The 19862-nt window shown below is 43.2% G+C and overlaps 1 protein-coding gene across 1 annotated transcript in view; it reads left to right on the forward strand.

Annotated features, from left to right (window-relative positions):
- Positions 1 to 19862, forward strand: part of COLEC12 (collectin subfamily member 12) — a 183703-nt gene that overhangs the window by 130776 nt on the left and 33065 nt on the right. Inside the window, exon 3 of the mRNA XM_009192494.4 lies at positions 14723 to 14845. Coding sequence (XP_009190758.2) covers positions 14723 to 14845 — 123 coding nt within the window. The remainder of the gene's footprint in view (positions 1 to 14722; positions 14846 to 19862) is intronic.

Genomic DNA, 19862 nt, shown 5'->3' on the forward strand with positions numbered 1-19862 from the left:
GTCCCCTTGGCAGAATGTTCTGGGTACATCCTTGAATCACTAAATGCTCTATTTTGTGTGAATCGTATTATCCAGTGTCAGTAAACAACACTCTTTTGGCCGGGCGTGGTGGCTCATGTTGTAGTCAGAGTACTTTGGGAGGGTGAGGCAGGTGGATCGCTTGAGCTCAAGAGTTTGAGATCAACCTGGGCAGTATGGTGAAACCCTATTTCTACAAAAAAAAACCCACAAAAATTAGCTGGGCATGGTGGCACATGCATGTAGTCCCAGCTACTGAGGAGGCTAATGTGGGAGAATTGCTTGAGCCCAGGAGTTTGAGGCTGCAGTGAGCCAAGATCACGCCTCTGCACTCCAGCCTCAATGACAGAGCAAGACCCTGTCTCAAAAAACAAACAAACAAACAAACAAAAAACACTCTTTCAGTTACATCCTCCAAAATGATATGGGAAATTATTTTGCCCCTACTTCTGCACTAACTTCAAAGATTTGGATTGGCCGCTCCCAGCTTTGGCTCGGTGACTTCAGGACTCTGGTACTTGATTTAATAGAAATGAGACAGTACAATAAAAATTAATGGATCTGGTTTGGTCTTTTTGATCTGTTACCTATTTTGTGTTTTGAGAGCGGGATTGAGACTGGAAGAGAACTGTGGAATGCATTTACCAAAGAACGCTTTCACTGTCTAAACCTAGCGTCTCTGAGTAGGGAGAGGTGGGATGGGTGGGTGGGGTCACAGTGTTTGGTTCACAGAGTTGGTGCTGCACGAAGGCACCTGAGGGAAGAATGAGAGCAGAAGTCCAGCTGCACTCTGCAAACCAAGTGTGCAGATATAAAACCTTCGCAGGAATCACCACAGTGCCTATGTCGGAACTCACATACTTGATTGATTCTGCCCTGGATATCCAAGTAATGTGACTGCTGTGCCGCTGGCTGCTGTGCAGATGTTAGTTTCATGCCTCGGTGTGTTTCCCCTCACTCTCTTGAACCTGTTCTTTATTAGGAACAGAAAGAGTTTGTGTCCTCTCTAGGTCCCAGTGAGCAAAGCACAGATCCTTTGCCGCAGGCTCTCCCAGCTTGTCAGGACACAAGTTACCCACCGGCAGGGACATTCTTACAGTCAACTGTCACAGGCCTGTTATTGCTTATTTTCATTTTCCTGTTGCCGCAGCTCCCCTTTCTCTTGTTCTGTCCAGATAATCAGAAGATTTTCTTCTCTTTCTTTAAAAAAGCATTGTTTCTATCCCCTACTCTGTGATCCTTTCCATCTTACCCTAGGCCCATGCAGCAGAAACCTGTGAAAGAAGGGGTCCTCCCTGCACCCCAGGGCCCTCCTGGGGTCCTGGCTTTTCCAGCTCCACTTGGATAAACATTTCGTTTCCATGATTTGTGCCCAGTTGCGGTGTGTGTCTGGGAAGTGAGCAGGAGTAGAAACAGATGGATCTTCCACGAGCTCAAAGGCAAGAAGATTGACTTCTATGCAGTAGTCCTCCGGATAAAGTTTAGTAAACATATAATCACAGCATCATCTGGGGCTCTGTGTACCCTAATAAATTAGTGCTTCTAATTTTATAAGCACTGTCATTACCACAGTTGTACATGAGATTTTCCTTTGACTGTAGTATATGTTCTTTTGCTTTACTAGGTGTTGTTTATTAGGTGTTGTTTCCCCTAAGTCCTGTAGAAAGTGACAGATTGTTTCAGGGCAACCAGTAGGTTGTATTTACAGGTGGTTGGTTGTCTTGACCAGCTTTTCTGCAATAACACAACTGCTTTCCAGCAGGAAGGAACATTGCATAGTAGTGAGAGCTGTCCAGACTTCATTGTATTCTTCATTTAGGAACAAACATTTTCTGAATCACTGAATCCTTCTTTTTCAGTTCCTCTTCAGGGCTATGCATAATGGGAAGGTGATGAATGAGCCCTGTCTTTGTGCATGACAGAGATGCAAAAATGATATTCCTAGTCCATCAGCAGCAGGACCTCAGCTTCTAGTTGCTTTTCCAGAGTAGGGTTGAGAGGCCTGGCTGCCCCAAGCTGGAAGAGCTCTGGCCAAGCACCATTTAGAAGGAGTGTGCTTCCTGGGTCCGTCAAGCTGAGACCATCCCTAGGATCCCGTTGTGTGGTGAACCTCTCAAGACAAGTACCTCTTCTTAATTGGAAGGGTCTCTCTTACCACAGGATATTGTAGAGAATAATAAGCAATGAACTCACATTATGTTCTAAACCACATGCAATGTACTGGAAGTTAATGTAAATAAATAAATGCTGCAAATTAAAAATAAAATGTATGAGTGAATCCGTATTGGGTGATTCCGGTACTAATTCCAAATTCTACGTTCACTGGGGAGGTGGGGAACACCTCAGCGAAGTGCAGACTGGACAGTGTTGTTAAGTCCTCACCCAAAGCCGCTCTTCGTTAAGCCCGTTTAACCAGTTTACAACTGTAATTAGGAGCTGTTTGGCCATCGGGGAAATAAAATTCATTTATTTGGGCATGAAATACAATGAAGTGATTATACCATAAAAATTTCATACCATATGAAATTGTATGTGTATTTTCTGCGTCTCTGATCTCCATTATTCACTTGTTTCCAGAGCTGATGTGCTCCTGGTCACATTTTCTGATTCTCTGCTGTAAGAGCTGAAGTTCAAAAGGCCTTCTGCCTGCAGAATGGCTCAGCTGGCAGAATCTGATTTTTTCCATTTTGATTTCTAAGTCTGCTGCTGTTACAGTCATTTATGCATCTCATGAATGTAATGAAGTGTTGCTTTCCTCTGAACTCTTATTTTTTTTCTGCCTGGTAGGTGGGGTTTTAATCCCTGCATGATTTTGAGAGGTAAACAGAGTGTCTTCCAGATGGGGGTTGTTCTTCAAAGTCCTTTCCTCGGTGGTGATTCCTCCATCTGAATCCAAATGTGTCCTCCACAGCTGCCTGTCCTAGGTTGATCCACCAGGGCTCTACTTCTTGACTTTGCCATGCTAATGTCAGGTGGGTGACAGCTCAGGCCAGTCCCTCTGTACCTCATTTCCACGTGAGAAGGAAGTGCACGTTCAGGGTAGTTGGTCAGAGTTAAGTCAACCTGTATCCATGGTGTGAAATTAACAGACATGTGGGAATTGAACCTTAAACATGCTCAGTTTCACTAGGAACCTAAAATTATAATCACCCCACAGAGATTGTAAATTTGAAATTTACCTTGTTTCCATGGAAATTTTGAATTCAAAACATTTAATGTGTAAAATATCACTAGTAAGAGGGCATATAAGATCTGTATCACCTCTGGGGAAGGAAAGGAATGATGCTTCATGTCCAAACTTGGTGGTGCCAGTGATCCTGAGCTTCTCAAGTAATTACTCTATATGGACAGATAAGTTCTTTACTTGTTTAAATGCAATGGATCAGTTGCACTAGTTTGAGTGGTGTGCTGGCAAATGTTTAACAGCCAGCTCTCCAGATGGCAAAAGCCCTGATTGGGAGCTTTTTGCTGATTTCAATGGTGTAAATACTTCCAGCATGACCAATTTCATGCTACCAATATAAAGTCACTGAATATAGAGTTGTGAAGAGATAACAATAATTGGGGGTCATCAGTCAGTATAAACTGGCTCCAGTCACACCCATGATAAACCCATGGGAAATTGTGATTTTTGATTTTTGTTTTGTTTTGTTTTGTTTTTGACAGTCTCTGTCTGTCACCCAGGCTGGAGAGTAGTGGTGGGATTTCGGCTCACTGCAACCTCTGCCTCCCAGGATCAAGCAATTCTCCTGCCTCAGCCACCCAAGTAGCTGGGACTACAGGCATGTGCCACTATGCTCAGCTAATTTTTTGTATTTTTAGTAGAGATAAGGTTTCACCGTATTGGCCAGGCTGGTCTCAAACTCCTGACCTCAAGTGATCCACCCACCTTGGCCTCCCAAAGTGTTAGGATTACAGACATGAGCCACTGTGCCTGGTGGTTTTGAATTTTGCTTTAGAAATCCTTTTCTACAAACATCCCTACTGTCTGAAGAAGGTCACTTTATGTGTGTGCATACAAACGTGTTCCCATCTAGTCATTTCAGTTTTAAACAATTTTCTAAATTTAACTGTCATTTCTAAACTCCGTATAAAGGCATGGAAAATTAGATAAGCCTACATGTTCCCATTTATTTTATATTCCATAATTCATTGCATGCCTTCTGACTTTTTGTTTAATGTTTTTTTCATTTTTATTTCCAGTTTCATTGCTTTGACCTCCAAAACTATAGCTGTCTGCCCCATGAAAATATTTCTGTCCCCACCCTCCTTTGTCTAGTTTTGTTTTGTTTTGGTAGAGACAGTATCTCACTATGTTGCCCTGGCCAGTCTTGAACTCCTGGCCTCAGGGATCCTCTTGCCTCACCCTCCCAAAGTGCTGGGATTACAGGCATGAGCCATGACACCAGGCCTTTGTCTAGTTTTAATAACAAGTATGTGGCTAGTGACAGGGGTGGTCGTCATTCAACCTGGAGCCACACTCCCCCGCAGCCTTCGTGGGCCAATAGTCTATTAAAATAGGTCCCTCCCAGTTCCCTCCTTTTTTTTTTTTTTTTGTGCCAACTTTTCCTCAATTGGATCATTTCAAGTCGATTGACTCATTTCTCATTAAGTTCAAGACTGAGGCCACATTCAACGCGGAACAGAATGATTGCTTTAAAACACCGATGGTGAAATCTCTTGCTCTGTCTTGGCTTCCTTCCCTTAATTTTAAGTGTCTTCGACTATCATCTTCACTTGAAGAAAGTGAAAAACACATATTCTTGAGGAATGAGGAATGTCTGTCAGGCTGATTGATGTTTTCATTTACATTGAAGTCCACGTTTTTTCCCCATCAAAACACTAGTTTTGGTGGTTAAAAAGAATCGAACCGGTATGTGAGGGAAAGTGGATGTAGGCACGTCTTTGCCAGCACCTGCTCGGCAGCATAATTTTCACAGGCCCCAACACTGTGTCACTGACAAACAGCAAATACCTTGTCATTAACTGAGATTTGTCCTGTTCAGTGCTGTTCCCCCTCGTCATTATATTAGTCCTTCAGCTGCCCCCAAATGACACTTCGTAAAGCAGCCACACTCAAGGCAAGTGTTGGATTGCAGGTTTACAGTTCTCATCTTGGCCCTATCAGATGGAGTTTTGTAAGTGCCGAGACCCACAAGATGGAGAAACGCTGTAGGATCTTGGGACTCACTTTGGTCTGGGCAGGGGTCTGAAGGCATGTTTTGCATTCCTTTCATCAATAACCTCCATTCCACCCTCCACTGTTGAGGCCGCGGCTCCCTGTGGCATCAGCCTTGGATGTGTGGGAGGAAGGGGCTCTCATCAGTGTCAGTGTTTTGACTGTCAGACCCCTGAGCTGTGCCCCTCTCCCAGGACATCCATACCCCAGCCCACAGGACAGTGAGATCAGCAAATCACCTAGAAGGCTGGGGACAAAGTTGGGAGAGGAGATTGTGAAATCCCTTGCCACCTGCCAGCAGGTTCCAATTTGGGGACAGGGAGATTGCTCGTGGAAGCGAAGGCCTCTTCCCACTGCTGGGATCTGTACTCCAGTCATGTCTTTGTTAAGCCGCAGGATGTGCCGAGTACTAGCGGGTGCTGCTTTGCTTAGGGAAATGCAAACGCAACACCGCAGAGAAACAAAACCCTCATGCCTGTGCAAGGAGGTAGCTATGAAGATGATCATGGGGAGTGTGGATGTGTGCAGTATCAACCACACAGGTGCTTAGGGATTTAAGGCAAATTTGGAAAGGGTGCATTGAGGAAGAAATCTGTGAGTAAGCACAAAGGAAGTTAGTTGGTAGAGGGGAAGAGCATTTCAGGAAGGAGAAGGGCAAATCTCACAGCCCAGAGTGGAAACGAAATGAGCAGAGCCCTGTCAGAGACCACAGCCATGCAGGTGCCCGGGGTCCTTCCTACGCACGCTCAAACTCTTGCTCAAATGTTACTCTGCGGAGAGGGCTCCAGACACCATACTTAAAATTGACGTCTACGTCCCCCGCTACGTGCCCTTCGCCCAGTGCTTGCCTTGTTTTTACCATAGCATTCATCACCTTCTGTCATATGAAGACATCCTCCCATTGGAATACAAGTTCCAGAAGGGCAGAGATAGATTTTTGTCTGTTATGTTTACCATTATAACTACTGCCTGCTACTTACACCTTGAATAAATGAATAAACAGGATGTAGCAAGAACGGAATGTGGTGATGTGGGCAGAATTCTGGGGTTGAGGGAACTCCAGCTGGGAGGTAGAAAACCTGAGCCCTAAAGCCAGGCTGGCAGTGTATGAACGTGGGGCAGGAGGAGTAGGAGAGAGGAGTGGAGTTCCTTGGGTCTCAGTTTCTTCACAATGAGATAGATATTAGCCAAGGTGACAACCAGCGCCCCTCCTGGCCTCAAGATTCTGAGTGCCAACATGGTCAGAAGGTGCGGGAGCAGCTGGAGAATCACTGTGGATTCCTGAACCACGGGGTCAAAGAGGTATTGGTAAAGAAAAAAATATTATTTTTTGCCAGTGTATTCCAGATAATTTTTCTTTTAGAGGGAGGCTGAGAGGCTAGAGGTAAGTAGATTTTTTAATCACCATCTGATCAACGCTCCTTTCACCTTCTTCCTTGCCTCTGTCTAACCTTGCCCAGCTCGTGCAAGCTTGAGCCAAAAGCAGTTTTTTGGCTCTGTAGATGAAGGAGCCATTGAAGACCAGCTTTTGGGGTTCCCATTTCAAGCATACTAGAACTTCAAAAGAAAACCATGAGGCACCCAGTTTTTTGGTTTCAAGCTTAAGCTCATCAAGGCCCCTGCATATCCCATAGTTTGCTTTGAAATTTTAAAGGTACCTTCTTCCCCTGGCCCACCTCACTCCAAAAACTCCCTCCGCATTGGGGGATATTCCCCTGAGGGGCTAACATTGCCTTACCAGCCAAAACCCCAAGACACTCTTGACCTCTCCTAGAGAGAATGAGCATGTATTTAGGGCAGAATTAGCTTGCTGCTTAAGTGTGTCACCACAGAATAATAAAGGAAAAATTATAGCTGACAGAAGCATCAGGCCTGTAATAGTTAACCCACTGGAGACTACATTTTATTGCTCATTTCAAAGAAAGGCTTATCTATCAACATGTGAAGGGATGTTTCTGCACCCCTTTATTTTGACAGAATACTTCGTCAAGTCTAACTGGTCCATTTTCTAGAATATCTTGTTGGACATCCTTTATCTTGCTTTGTTTTGTTTTTCACTTCTGGAGATGAATAAACTTGGAGAAGCAACACGCAAAAGATTTAGGTTCAACTCCCAGCTCAGCTACTCAGTGGCTTGAGTACTCACCTTCTTTGAACTCCCCACTTTCCTAAAATCTATAAAATTACGGTCAGAATTCCTACTCTGCAGGGTTGTTAAGGACATCGTAAGTAACAAGGAGAGGGTTCCTGGCCCATATCAGGTCCTCAGTAATAGCCATCATCCTCAGCAGTTCCTCTTCACATTCACAGCAATAGCAAACTCTCACCCACTCAAGAAATGTCTCATGGCCTTCCTCAATTACCTGTCAGAGTCAGTGTCAGGCTCAACTCTACAGCAGACTGACGACCCAGGCTAGAGCTGCATTTTCATGAGTCCTTTTAATGAAAAGATTCAGCACTTAATCCCAGAAGGACATTGTCTGGTAGTGCCAGATAATGAAGTAGTCAGGCTGCTGAAATGTTGACAGTTCACTCTGTGCCCATAGCATAAAATGAATAGGAATAGAGCCAAGAGGAAGGGGCCAGCTAGGAGAGATGACTGCAAGAGATGTGATGGTTGAGCTCCCCAGTGAGCAAGGATTCCTCTCCTTGGAATTGAAAGCATTTGTGGACAGTTCATCTAATAAAAGATTTCTTATAAAAACCACAAAGAGAAAATAATGGCGTCCTTTTGAGCCACTATATATTCTGGCAGACACTGTATACTCTGAGTGGGACCCTTACATCTGGTTTTTGCCTACAACAATTCTTTTTTAGTAGGCAGGGTATAAATTATAAATTTTAAATAAATAATGCATAATCTTAAAGAAAAAACAATAAAACCAAACCAGAACTGACTGCCTTTTCTTTTTATACACATGAAAAAATTTCAGTGAAAACAAACTATACCCTTGGTAAATGCACAGAATTTGAATGTAAGTTCAGAATGAATGCCGAAGAGTTCATGCTGTCATAAAACTCTCTTCTAAGTAACTTTTCTGGTTTGAACACATCTTTATGAATACAGAGCTGCTGTGAGGCTTCACTTATTTTGCACAGAAAGTGATTTCATTTCCAATTCTTGTCCTGCTTCCGTTTTCATGGCTATCCACATCGTTAGGAAACTTGGCATAGTAAGGTGTCCAGGGCTGGGATTTGTATTTGGGGAACTAAATTACTCACTAATAAAAAAAATTTCTTTACTAACTAATTCCATATTTCATCATTTAGTAAGTAGCCTTTATTGTAAGGAAAAGCTAGTTATTTCAGTGGATAAAATGTTTTATGTATTTAACTTTTGTTCCAGTGATATTGCGTAACAACTAACCAGGTTGTTAACTCTTACTGTTTTGTTGCTTTTGAGGGCATTTTAATTATAGGAATTTATTTGAATCATCCGTTTTACTGTTAGAGCCAAATCATTCTTATGGGTTTATGGGAATCTATACCACCAGGCAGTAGATTAATAACTGTAAAAAAACCACATGAAAAGGTAACTGCAAATCTCAGATCAAAACTCGTGGTTTTCTGGATTTTGCAATTGACCCTTTTTAAAGCTTCTCTTTGGTAACATGATCTTTATGGCAACACCACTGAGCTATAAGACACTTGTGATCATGAAAAGAGCCCAGAAGTGCCCGCACACTCACCCACAATGCCAGCCTCCGCCTACCAAGGAAGGGGATGGATCTGCAATGTATCCATTTTAACACACAAGCCCACCTTCAGTGATACACATGGCAAAAAAATATGAGAGTGAAGGAGACTCTTTTTTTTTCCTACAAAAAGATCGGAAAAACAGACTGGATTGAGACTGGACCACAGCACTTGGGAGGGCTCTTTATGGAGAACCACAGCAGAAAGGAATTCTCTTTGCTGGTGAATTCTTCTGGCCCTTTGCACTGTCATTCCTGGAGTGTTTCAATTATTCCCCAACCAGCAAACGGCTCACTGATCCGCAGCCCCCATTCCCCCACTGCCAGCTTCCTACTTGAAATGTGTTGTTGGAACCAGGGCAGCCCAGGGGACTCTGAGTTTGGGCACTGGGGACCAAACTGTCAGCCTATTCTGAACTTCCATGGGATACTCAAGGAGTTAACCAGCGCGATTTTGGCTTCACTGGGCCCCCACACTTTTTTGTATAACAAAGACTCGGACACTGGAAAATACATTCAAAACATGAGCCAAGAGTGGAGTTCAGCAGGAGATAGTTCAAGAGGGAGAAGCAGCGGAAAGGCATGCACCCTTCAGGTCCTTGCTGCCTGTAGGCCACTGAATTTCAAATGTGCTCTTGGGGCCAGGTTCTTTGGGACGCTGGATCTCTTAATGCTGAGGGGCAGCACTGCTTCACTTCCTGAGCTGGAATCTCTCATCTGCAGCACTCTGTATACCAGTCCCCAGCCCTTCCTTCCCTGCCCACCCCCACCTCCCATGGGAACCAAGTCCCCAGGCTCTGGAAAGTAATGCTAAGAAAACAAACACTACAAAGGCTGGTAACAGGGGGATATCTCTCTTGAATGTTATTTTGTAACCATCTAGGTTCAAGGAGGAGGGGGTGCCCCAGCTACGGAGCCAGCAGGGTCCCTTTGTAGTAGGCATCCGTGTGTTTGGCCAGATGTCCTCCCAGCGGAGGGCAGAGAGGAAGATAAAACAGAACTCTTATTAAAAAGAAGTCAGGGGAGGGGCAAAACAAGACAGAGAAAGTGTGTCAAGTGGAAAGGGAGGCCAGGCAGTGCCATCTGATATTGATTAAATGCTGATAGAGTCAGCAGTGAGAAATACACACAGTGAGGAAGTGCCCCAGCTCTTCGGAATGTGAACCAGTGACAGCTGTCTGGGAGTGGATCTGCACGAATACCACATGCACAAGATGCCTGGCGGCCACAGGGCTAGCTCACAGGGAAGGATGGGAGGGAAAGATGAGTGTGCTGGAGTCAGGACATGTGGCTTCTGATCCTGCTTCCTCTCTCTGGGCCTCTCTTTTTCCCATCAATGACACAATGACGCTTGATCTGCACAACCTTCTAGCTCCCAGATTGTGTCATCTACCATAATCTCTGCTCTAACCAAATCCTCTGCGGCTCCACTAAGGTGGAAGCTAAGAAATCATCCTGAAGAGGCGTAAGAAGCTCACCCAGCATGGTCCAAAAATCCCAAAGGAATAACCGCCGCCCATCAGCCGTGGGAGTGCCACCCAGTCCTTCAGCGGGAGGTCAGGCCAGCACCCTGTGTCAGTCGCCCTTCTGTGCTTCACAGTTGCCACCAAAGCAAGTTCATGGTTTCTCAGCATGGAATGTGGCACGTCTGTGGGTCTACCTTTCTCTAAATTTCAAAAGTATTTTTACTCTTATTGGTTGTAAAGAGTCTTTTTTCATTTTATACCGTCAGATTACAGAGAGCTTACGCACTGGTGTGTATGTGTGGCGGGGTGGGGGGAGTGTGGGTGGGTGTGTGCATGCGCACATCCTTTAGTTAAGAGTGCCTTCTTGAAAGTTTGTTGCTTTGGTTTTTTCCTTTTTAGCAAATGTCATGAGGACAGTGGTATTTTAATATAAAGAGTGAGGCTAGATTCCAGTGGGAATGGAAGAGGAAGCTTCCACTGAGATGAAAAGATCTCACACTAGGGTGGTGGCAGGGGAAATGGAGAGGAAAGGATGGCTATAGAGAGGGACCATGGCCTAGTGGAGAGATCGTGGCATCTGGAGTCTGACACAGGTTGGAGTCCTGGTCAGTTCAGCTCTCACTACGATGCCCCCTTGCAGTCCTTTTATGGATTAGAGATGCTGTGTGTAAGGGACCTAGCTCAGAACCTGGCACACTGTAGGCAGTAACTGAACATCAGTAAACTGTAGATGATGATGATCATGTTGAAAAATAGCCCACTGGAGGATTAACAAGACCTGGTGACTGAACTGGAGAATAAGTACAAGAGAAGAAATGATGGTGTCTTTGAGTTTAACCACCTGAGGAATTGGGGTAGTAATAGTAGTTAAGTTGAGTACAATAAGAAAAGTTGAGTGGAAGTTGGAGATCTGGTTTGGCAGGGCTAGAAATGAAGTCAGTTTTAGACATAAGAGATAGTGCTGAGATACACAGGTGGCTATAAGGAAGTAAGGCAGAAAGGAAAGAGAGGGGGAAAATGGAAAAATTATAATAAAGAAGTTGAATTACTCTAGGTTTGTTTGATCAGTGAGTCTAATTTTACAGCTTCACCTTCAAGAGATTGGTTAACCAAAGGTCAATTCATCATGACCAGCTTCTAAACTAAACCCTTGCTCCTTGAAGTGTGGTCCTCAGACCAGTTGTCACCTAGACCTTACAGAAATGCAGAATCTTAGCTCCTCCCTCAGACCCACTGAATTGGAACCTGCATTTCAACAATGTGATGTGTAAGCACTTTAAAGTTTGAGAAACATTGTTCTGAAGTGTGGTCCCCAGACCACAGCATCATCAGCATCAGCATCACCTGGGAACTTCTTAGAAATCCAAATTCTTGGCCAGGCATGGTGGCTCATGCCTGTAATCCCAGCACTTTGGGAGGCCGAGGCAGCGAGGCAGGTGGATCACTTGAGGTCAGGAGTTTGTGACCAGCCTGGCCAACATGGTGAAACCCCGTTTCTACTAAAAATACAAAAAGTAGCCAGGCGTGGTGGCGGGCACCTGTAATCCCAGCTACTCGGGAGGCTGAGGCAGGAGAATCACTTGAACCCTGGAGGCAGAGGTTGCAGCGAGCCAAGATCGTGCCACTGCACTCCAGCAGAGCAAAACTCCATCTCAAAAAAAAAAAAAAAAAGGAAATCCACATTCTCAGTTCCCTTCTCAGACCTCCTGAATTAGAAACAATGTGTTTTAATGAGTGCTTCAAGTGACTCTGAGGCACCCCAAAGTTTGAGAAGCATGGCTCTAAGTCATGAAATTGACAGATACACCTCCTCCCTTTGTGTCTACAGCCAGAGAGATGTGCTGAACACCAGAGGGATTGGTTGAACCCTGAAAGCTAAATTTAAGTCATTGTTATATGCTGTTTCTCTCATCATTTTGCATTAAACACAGCTGAAGAGCTCTTTTCACTGAAGAAGGGCACTATGCGTAAAATTACAAACCAAAGGAGAGAAACTTCGACTGTGGCTTAATCCTCATGACTTACCCATCAAAAGTTATTGAGCACAGTTATAGGAGATCAGTCCTCTTTATGTGCTGTTGCTCCTGGGGGACGCTATTAGTAAGACACACATAGGGAAACAGGTCGGGGAAACAGGGAATCTCCTGATATTCCTTACAATGTGATTTTTACATTAAAACATCCACAGTCTTTGTCTTGTGTGTCTTTCTAATCTATCAGATGGAAATTCTCGTTTTAAAGGTTAGTTTCTGGAGTCACTTGCAGCAGTGATGCTGGTTTACCGCTCAGACAAGAATGTTTTTCCAAAACTTGAACTTTTAGCAGTAAAAATTTACCTCCTCTCATCAAAAGTGTCTGGTTTTTCTATTTGTTCTACAGTCATTATTCAAATCACTATGATAACATATATAAGTGTCAGTGTCTGTTTCTTGTATACATGTAATATGCAAACTTTGTTATATATTGGGCAGTTAATTATAAGATTACTTGTATTTTCTGCCATAGGTTATAATACATTACAACTGGTGGCATGCTGGTAAACTAGTTGTTTGCGGCCAGCGAATGGGGGTCATCCTAATTTGTAGTGTTTGCCAATTTCTATGGTGTAAATGGTCCCTGCAAGGAGGATTTCAAGCTACCAACAGTTTCACAACCAGCTCTCAAAATTCTTACAAATTTAACAATTGGCTCTTACAAGCCAGTAGAACCAACTTCAGCACGCCACTGCAACAAACATCAAGGGACCAATCAATAGGATTTTTTTGTTGTATTTGAATTGCTGTAGGTGTAATAATGTCTGAAATCAGTAAATTTGAATGTTTAAATATTTTGTCATATAGAGATTTTTACTGAACTTATCATTGTAATTATCATAATGGAATTTGATTTGAAACTACAGTCATGTGCCACATAGCATTTCAGTCAACAATGGACTGCATAGATGATGGCAGTCCCATAGGATTATAAAACTGTATTTTTATTGTACCTTTTCTATATTTAGATACACAAATACTTACCATTGTGTTAAAGTTGCCAAAAATAAAGTTGCCTGTCAGTAGAGTAACATGCTGTACAGGTTTGAGCCTGGGTGCAACAGGCCATACCATGTAGCCTAGGTGTGTAGTAGTCTATATCAGAGGTCCCCAACCCCCAGGGCCATGGACTGGTTACCTGTTAGGAACTGGGCTGCATAGCAGGAGGTGAGCAGCGGGCGAGTGAGTGAAGCATCATCTGTATTTACATCCATTTCCCATCACTTGCATGACCACCCGAGCTCCGCCTCCTGTCAGATCAGCGGCGGCATTAGATTCTCATAGAAGCGCGAATCGTGTTGTGAACTGTGCATGCGAGGGATCTAGGTTGTGCCCTCCTTATAAGAATCTGATGCCTGTGATCTGTCAGTGTCTCCCATTACACCCATACGGGACCATCTGTTGACAGGAAAACAAGCTCAGGGCTCCCACTGTTTCTACATTATGGTGAGTTGTATAATTTTTTCATTATATATTACAATGTAATAATAATAGAAATAAAGTACACAATAAATGGAATGCATTTGAATCATCCCGAAACCATCCCTACCCCTACTCTGGTCCATGGAAAAATTGGGGAAGAAGATGGGGACCGCTGGTCTATACCATCTAGGTTTGTGTAAGTACACTCTAGGACAGTGGTCCCCAACCTTTTCGGAACCAGGGACCAGTTTCATGGAAGATAATTTTTCCATGGATGGACAGGGGGCGGGAGATGGTTTCAGGATGAAATTGTTCCACCTCAGATCATCAGGCATTAGTCAGATTCTCATAAGGAGCACGCACCCTAGATCCCTCGCATGTGCAGTTCACAATAGGGTTTGCGCTCTTAAGAGAATCTAATGCTGCCGCAGATCTGACAGGAGGCAGAGCTCAGGTGGTCATGCTGGCTCACCTGCCACTCAACTCCTGCTGTGCAGCCAGTTCCTAATAGGCCACCAGACTGGTACCAGTCTATGGCCTGGGAATTAGGGACCCCTGCTCTAGGATGTTCACACAGTGATGAAATTGCCTAATGATGCCATTCTCAGACTGTATTCCCATTAAATGATGCATGACTGTATTCTATGAAACAAACTTATGTGCAATTATTTTAAAGTCATATTACATACAGCTATAACAATAGAATGGTAATATTAATAACAATAGAATGGTAATATTAAAGTACTTATGTTGCCCAAGCAGTGTGTTTACTGTCACAATAGTTCTCATAGCGTAGTAAGGCATATGTAAAAATTATTCTTAGTCCCAGTATTTGAACCAAAATGCAAAAAGATATATTTTTAAATGACATCTTTGCTTACTGTTATTAAAATTTGACTTCTCTTACAGGTATTCAGGAAGGAACACAATGTACCAAATGTAAAAATAACTGGGCGCTGAAGTTTTCTATCATATTATTATACATTTTGTGTGCCTTGCTAACAATCACAGTAGCCATTTTGGGATATAAAGGTAAGTATGCTTTCTTTTTTTTCTTCCAAATAACAAGTGTTCCTTCATTAAGTTAAGCATGAGAAAATTCATATTTGCAAGTATGAAGTATTTCATTCATACAACTCAGATGCAAAATAGCAACATGATAAACTTCATCTCTGTATCTTGAACTTACAGCTATGAGATCTGAAAGGGGAGACATAATAATTCCTTTTGACTCATTTCAGCAATAATCAGGGTCCTCTCTGACAGTTATAATGTTTTTTTTTCCCTTGTTGCTTTTTCCTACCTATTTCTAGCTACTCCTTCTTCCTCTATTTTTTTCATCTTATCTCTTGGAGGCTTTATGGAAACCCTGGTGTCAGCACACAGGAAAACTATATTGACAGAGAATAAGCAAAACACAAGATCTCCAGAGATACAACATGCTTCACCCAGGGATTGGCCAACTAATTCCCTTTTTTCTCTTCAGCACATTCACTGTGGTCACTGTTGTTTATATAGCTCTATAAAAATACTGCACTGTAGAAATTAAGCACAGAGGCAGCACTCCCACCTCAACCCACTTTATAGGATGTTGGACCTAAACATATCTGGTTTAGGGTAAGGGCAGGATTTTTGCCCGAATCCTCCAGACTTGTAGACACAGTAAGTTCCCCACGCACCTTTCAGAGACCATAGGTAGAAGGTGTCGTGATTCAGAATCGCAAAACTACATAAGCCCTTTTCTAGAAAACAGCCAGGCGAACCTTCCTGTCAAAAACACGAGAGGCAAACACGGCCCTGTGGTTTCAGAACAGAGGCTGACGTAGAGTCTGTGGATCATCAGGTCTTCCTTCTGCTCTGTGGCCCGCAGACTGACCTAGGAAAAGAAAGATTCCAAGTGAATTCCCTCCAACTGGTCATTCCTCCCACCTCTCTCCCAGCATGCAGCAGTTTCCTGAGAAAGCACAGTGTGTATTGGAATGAGATGGGTGTCAGGGCCAGACAGTCCAGGTTCAAGCCTTGATCCTACCATTTGTCATACAATTGTGAATGTTCAGTAAGTGCTTGCTAGTGTGCCAGGGGCCATGCTGAGTCTTCCACATGGCTCCATACCCAGGTATAAATCATACCCTCTTAGAGTTCCTGATTTCTTATCTGTAAGATGGCAATAATAATGCTACCTGTCAAAGTGATTGGGATGAGCAAAGATGATGTAATTGAAGTATCTGTCCTGTGCCTGGTCCCAGGAAATCATATCTGTGTCTCTGTTCCTTGCTTCTTCCTAACCACATTACACAGATCTAGCCATTAGAATGGCAAAACCTGTTAAAAATCCTCAGTATAGTCGAGGCTTTTAGTCCCATCTCTAAGGCCATATACGTGGAAAATAATGTGCATCATTGGGTGTGTTGACTGATTAGTCTGGGCAATGGAAATCTGGAAAATTACCAGGTCATTCTATCCATTTGTGATGAGTTAGACCGTGATCTAACCCGGAGCATCTTAAGTTTTTAGATGAAGCAGCAAACAGAGTAAGTGATTAAGGAAGGCTATTAAATCATGATTAGCCCTGGGCAGAGAGGTGGAGTGGGAACCTGGTGAGAGAAAGGAGGGTTTTCCATGTCCCAGGTAATCTGGACTATTTCTCTTCCTGTCGTTTAGATTATTTAGGTCATTACTCACTTCTCCATGACTTTTCCTAGTGAGCCAAGATAAAGGAGAAGCTTGAAATCAAACAGCCATTTAATAAGTACCTTTAAGTCTCAGTACTATGTAATCACATTTACTGCTAAAAGAGAGACGAGAGTGGTTTGGCAAATATATTAACATTTTGTAATTTTTACCTCTGCTAGGAGATAAAGTCTAGGACATTTATGCATTCAGAATTTTACAAAAAGAGTCAAAGAGGAGGCTTCCCCCCCACCTTTTTTTTCTGTTTGTTTGTTAAGGTACAGATATTTCCTCCCTTTTTATCCATGGAAAGCCCGTCCTGGCTCTGGCATGTTTAGCGTGTGCTGGTCCATTTGCCCACAGCACCTTTTCTCTGCTCTCCAGCTAAAGTGCCTCCCTCCTACCCTTCATGTCTCATGTAGACACATGGCAGCTCCCGAAAGCTGAATTAGGCCTCTTCCTGTTTGTTCCCATAGCACCCGGTATTTACTCTTAGCTCCTGTCACACTGTGTCATTAGAGTCAATGGACTTGAGTGTGTCACCACCCAAACTATAAGTTTCCATGAAGACAAGAGACTACCTTTTATTTATTGTATCTCCCACCAGCCCCTAGTCTCATGATATTTAACCAGTGCCTAGGAAAGTTCACTGGATGAATTAATGGGAGGATGGATGGATGGATGGATGGATGGATGGATGGATGGATGGATTGTGCATTAGGGCTGCCTTCCATGAAGGCAAACAATAGATGCTCAGGGACCTCTAGGCCAATCTGCAGGTAGGGGATAGCTGCCCTAAAAGCCCTCCCTGGAAACCTAATGTTTTGGAGATTGGCTTGGCCTGCTCTGTGGGGGCAGTCTCACCAAGATGAAGGAAGAAGAGATAATGGGGAGCAAGTACAAGGGGAGACGAGATGATGTCTTGCCCCTCTTTTCTTTCCTTCGGTGCCTCCCTCCTTCAGGCCTCTGCTGACAAAAAAATAAATAAATAAAATATACAACATGCACTTTTGCTTTCCAAACACAGCATTAATGAACTAAAATGTTGATATTTTCCAGATGTGCTTTCTCTTTACTCACACAGTGACTCCTCTTTCTTGCTGGTAAGATTCTAGTGACCCAATGTTGTAAGAGGCAGAAAGATAAGACCCAGTTCTCCCTTCACACATTCCCCCTTTGAAGTCTAGAGAAACTCTCTCTGTTAAAAAAGAAAGAAAGAAAGAAAAGAATATTCAATGAAAGGAAGCGCAATAAGGCATTCCTCTGGAGGAGAAATTGAAAGGAAAGGAGTAAAAACTTTCATTTATCAGAGTTGGCAAAGGCAACTTCACACTGTTTTGCTCAAAATTGTTCTTTACTTCTTTCATGTTACTTCCATAGCCACAAGTTAGAATACAATGAGCTTCCTTCAAGAGAATTTGCTGAAGAAGCCAGAGAATCACTTAGTCACCCAGACAGGGTCTGTGCAGTGTCGTGACTGTGAGGCACATCAGCCACTTTGCAGAAAACATGTTCTTGGACAGTTAAGCTTGGTACATCCTCTGCCCTGGGCTTTTTATCATTAGTCAACAGAGCTTCCATAGCAGGAGTCATCTCTTAAGTTCAACGGGTCGTGTTTCTTCCAGAATATTTCCTGAACAGGAAAATCCTACTCCATTATCCTTTCCAAGAGGCAGCCTTCTAAAAGTAATTAGGATAAAGAAAAAAGACAGAAATCTGAATCCTTCTCAATAAGGATCTCCTGTAATTCAACATTCCTAGTCATTGGTAGTCTACTTTGCTGCTAAGCTGGGTCAGTGTAGAAATGTACAATTGGATTACTATTTAGGCTTTCAAAGTACACATCAAATCACACTGGAGAGCGCTTTAGGATCCAGGATAACACCCTATAATCAGATTTTCTGTATTTCCGTAAGGAAACCTAAAATGGTGTTCAAGGTAGAAATGCCTTCATTAAATTCCAGGGGAGTGTAACTGATGTTACTGGGAAACCCCAGGTCCCGGAGAGAAGTATTTATCCCACAGTGCCATGATCAGTCTGGTACAAACACGTGTGGGCACCAGCTAGGAGCTCTGTGCTCTGTCCTCAGGGCCAAGAGCATGGCCCGTGTCTCTTGAATCCTCAGTATCTAGCACTATGCCACCTACATGGCAGATGCTTCGTAAATGTCTGGTGATGTTAACTGTAAAGAGAATATAAAGAGAAATAATTCTTCCCCTTAAGGGATTCTTTATTGGAGGAAACCAGATTTAGGAAAAAGAAATACCAAAAGAGAGGTGATATGGATTTATAGAAAGAGCATGGATTGTGGAGTTAAACCTTCCAGCCTGGTATCCCACATAGTCACTGACAAGCTGTGTGATTTTTAGCAAGTTACTGAACATCTCTGAGCCTCAGGGTCTTCATCTGCAAAACAGCAGTTGGAAGGATTAGCTGCAGTGATGGTGCAGTGCATCCGGCAGAGAGCAGGCACTTGATAGATAGAGGCTGTTATGATTATCATTCAAATAGAGATCGAGTTGGTGTGCAGTGGAATCAAGTTGTAGGTGTGGCTGAGTACAATGGGGTAGTGAGATGTGGAGTGGACCTTCAAGGAGAAGTGGAGTCAAGAGAAGGGAAGAAGAAGTTAGTGGCCCAGGCCAAGGGATGATACCGAAGTGCTTTTATAAAAAAGGTTTTATTGTCAGAGTGTCCTAGAGAATTATACTTTGGATACTTGAAGAGGGACAGATCTTCAGGTATAATACCTGAAACACCAATATTCTATAGAAAAATTCTACCTTAAGAAACAGTTCCCAATACAGGAGAGCACATAAGAAATCAGACTGATGGTCACCCTTCTGTGTGTCCTGCTCATTTTTCTCATATGAGAATGGTCTACAAACTGAGGTCTATGCCTGCAGGCTGGGAATTTCCAGGGTAATATAGGATGGCTCTGCGACTATATTCCTGATTGAGAATTGGTGCTAATAAATTCAGAATAAAAGCCAATAAAAGTGCTATGTGCTGTTACAGCAAGGGTAAGTTCTGGATCTCCACCAGCCTGGTATTTTTATGCAGTAGCAGGTTCCAGCATTGCAATCCTAACATTTCCAGCTTTATACCAGGTCCTATTTTTAAACAAAGACACACACCCCCCAACGCATGTAAGCTGTTTATTAGCACTTGTGGGCGGGGAAAATAGTTTCCTTGCTGCACAGAAGAAAAAGTCAACAGATTGTTTTGTTCTTTTTTTAACAAATGTATTTATCCCTTTTGTATTTATTCTACACAAACCTGAATTATCTGCCCGTGACAGTTCTCTGTTTTTCAAAACTAAAATGGAAGAAAAAGTAGAAAAGGTAGAAAATAACTGACTGTCGGCCGGGCGCAGTTGCT

The sequence above is a fragment of the Papio anubis genome, chromosome 19 (assembly GCF_008728515.1).
Source record: "Papio anubis isolate 15944 chromosome 19, Panubis1.0, whole genome shotgun sequence".
Classification (NCBI taxonomy): domain Eukaryota; kingdom Metazoa; phylum Chordata; class Mammalia; order Primates; family Cercopithecidae; genus Papio; species Papio anubis.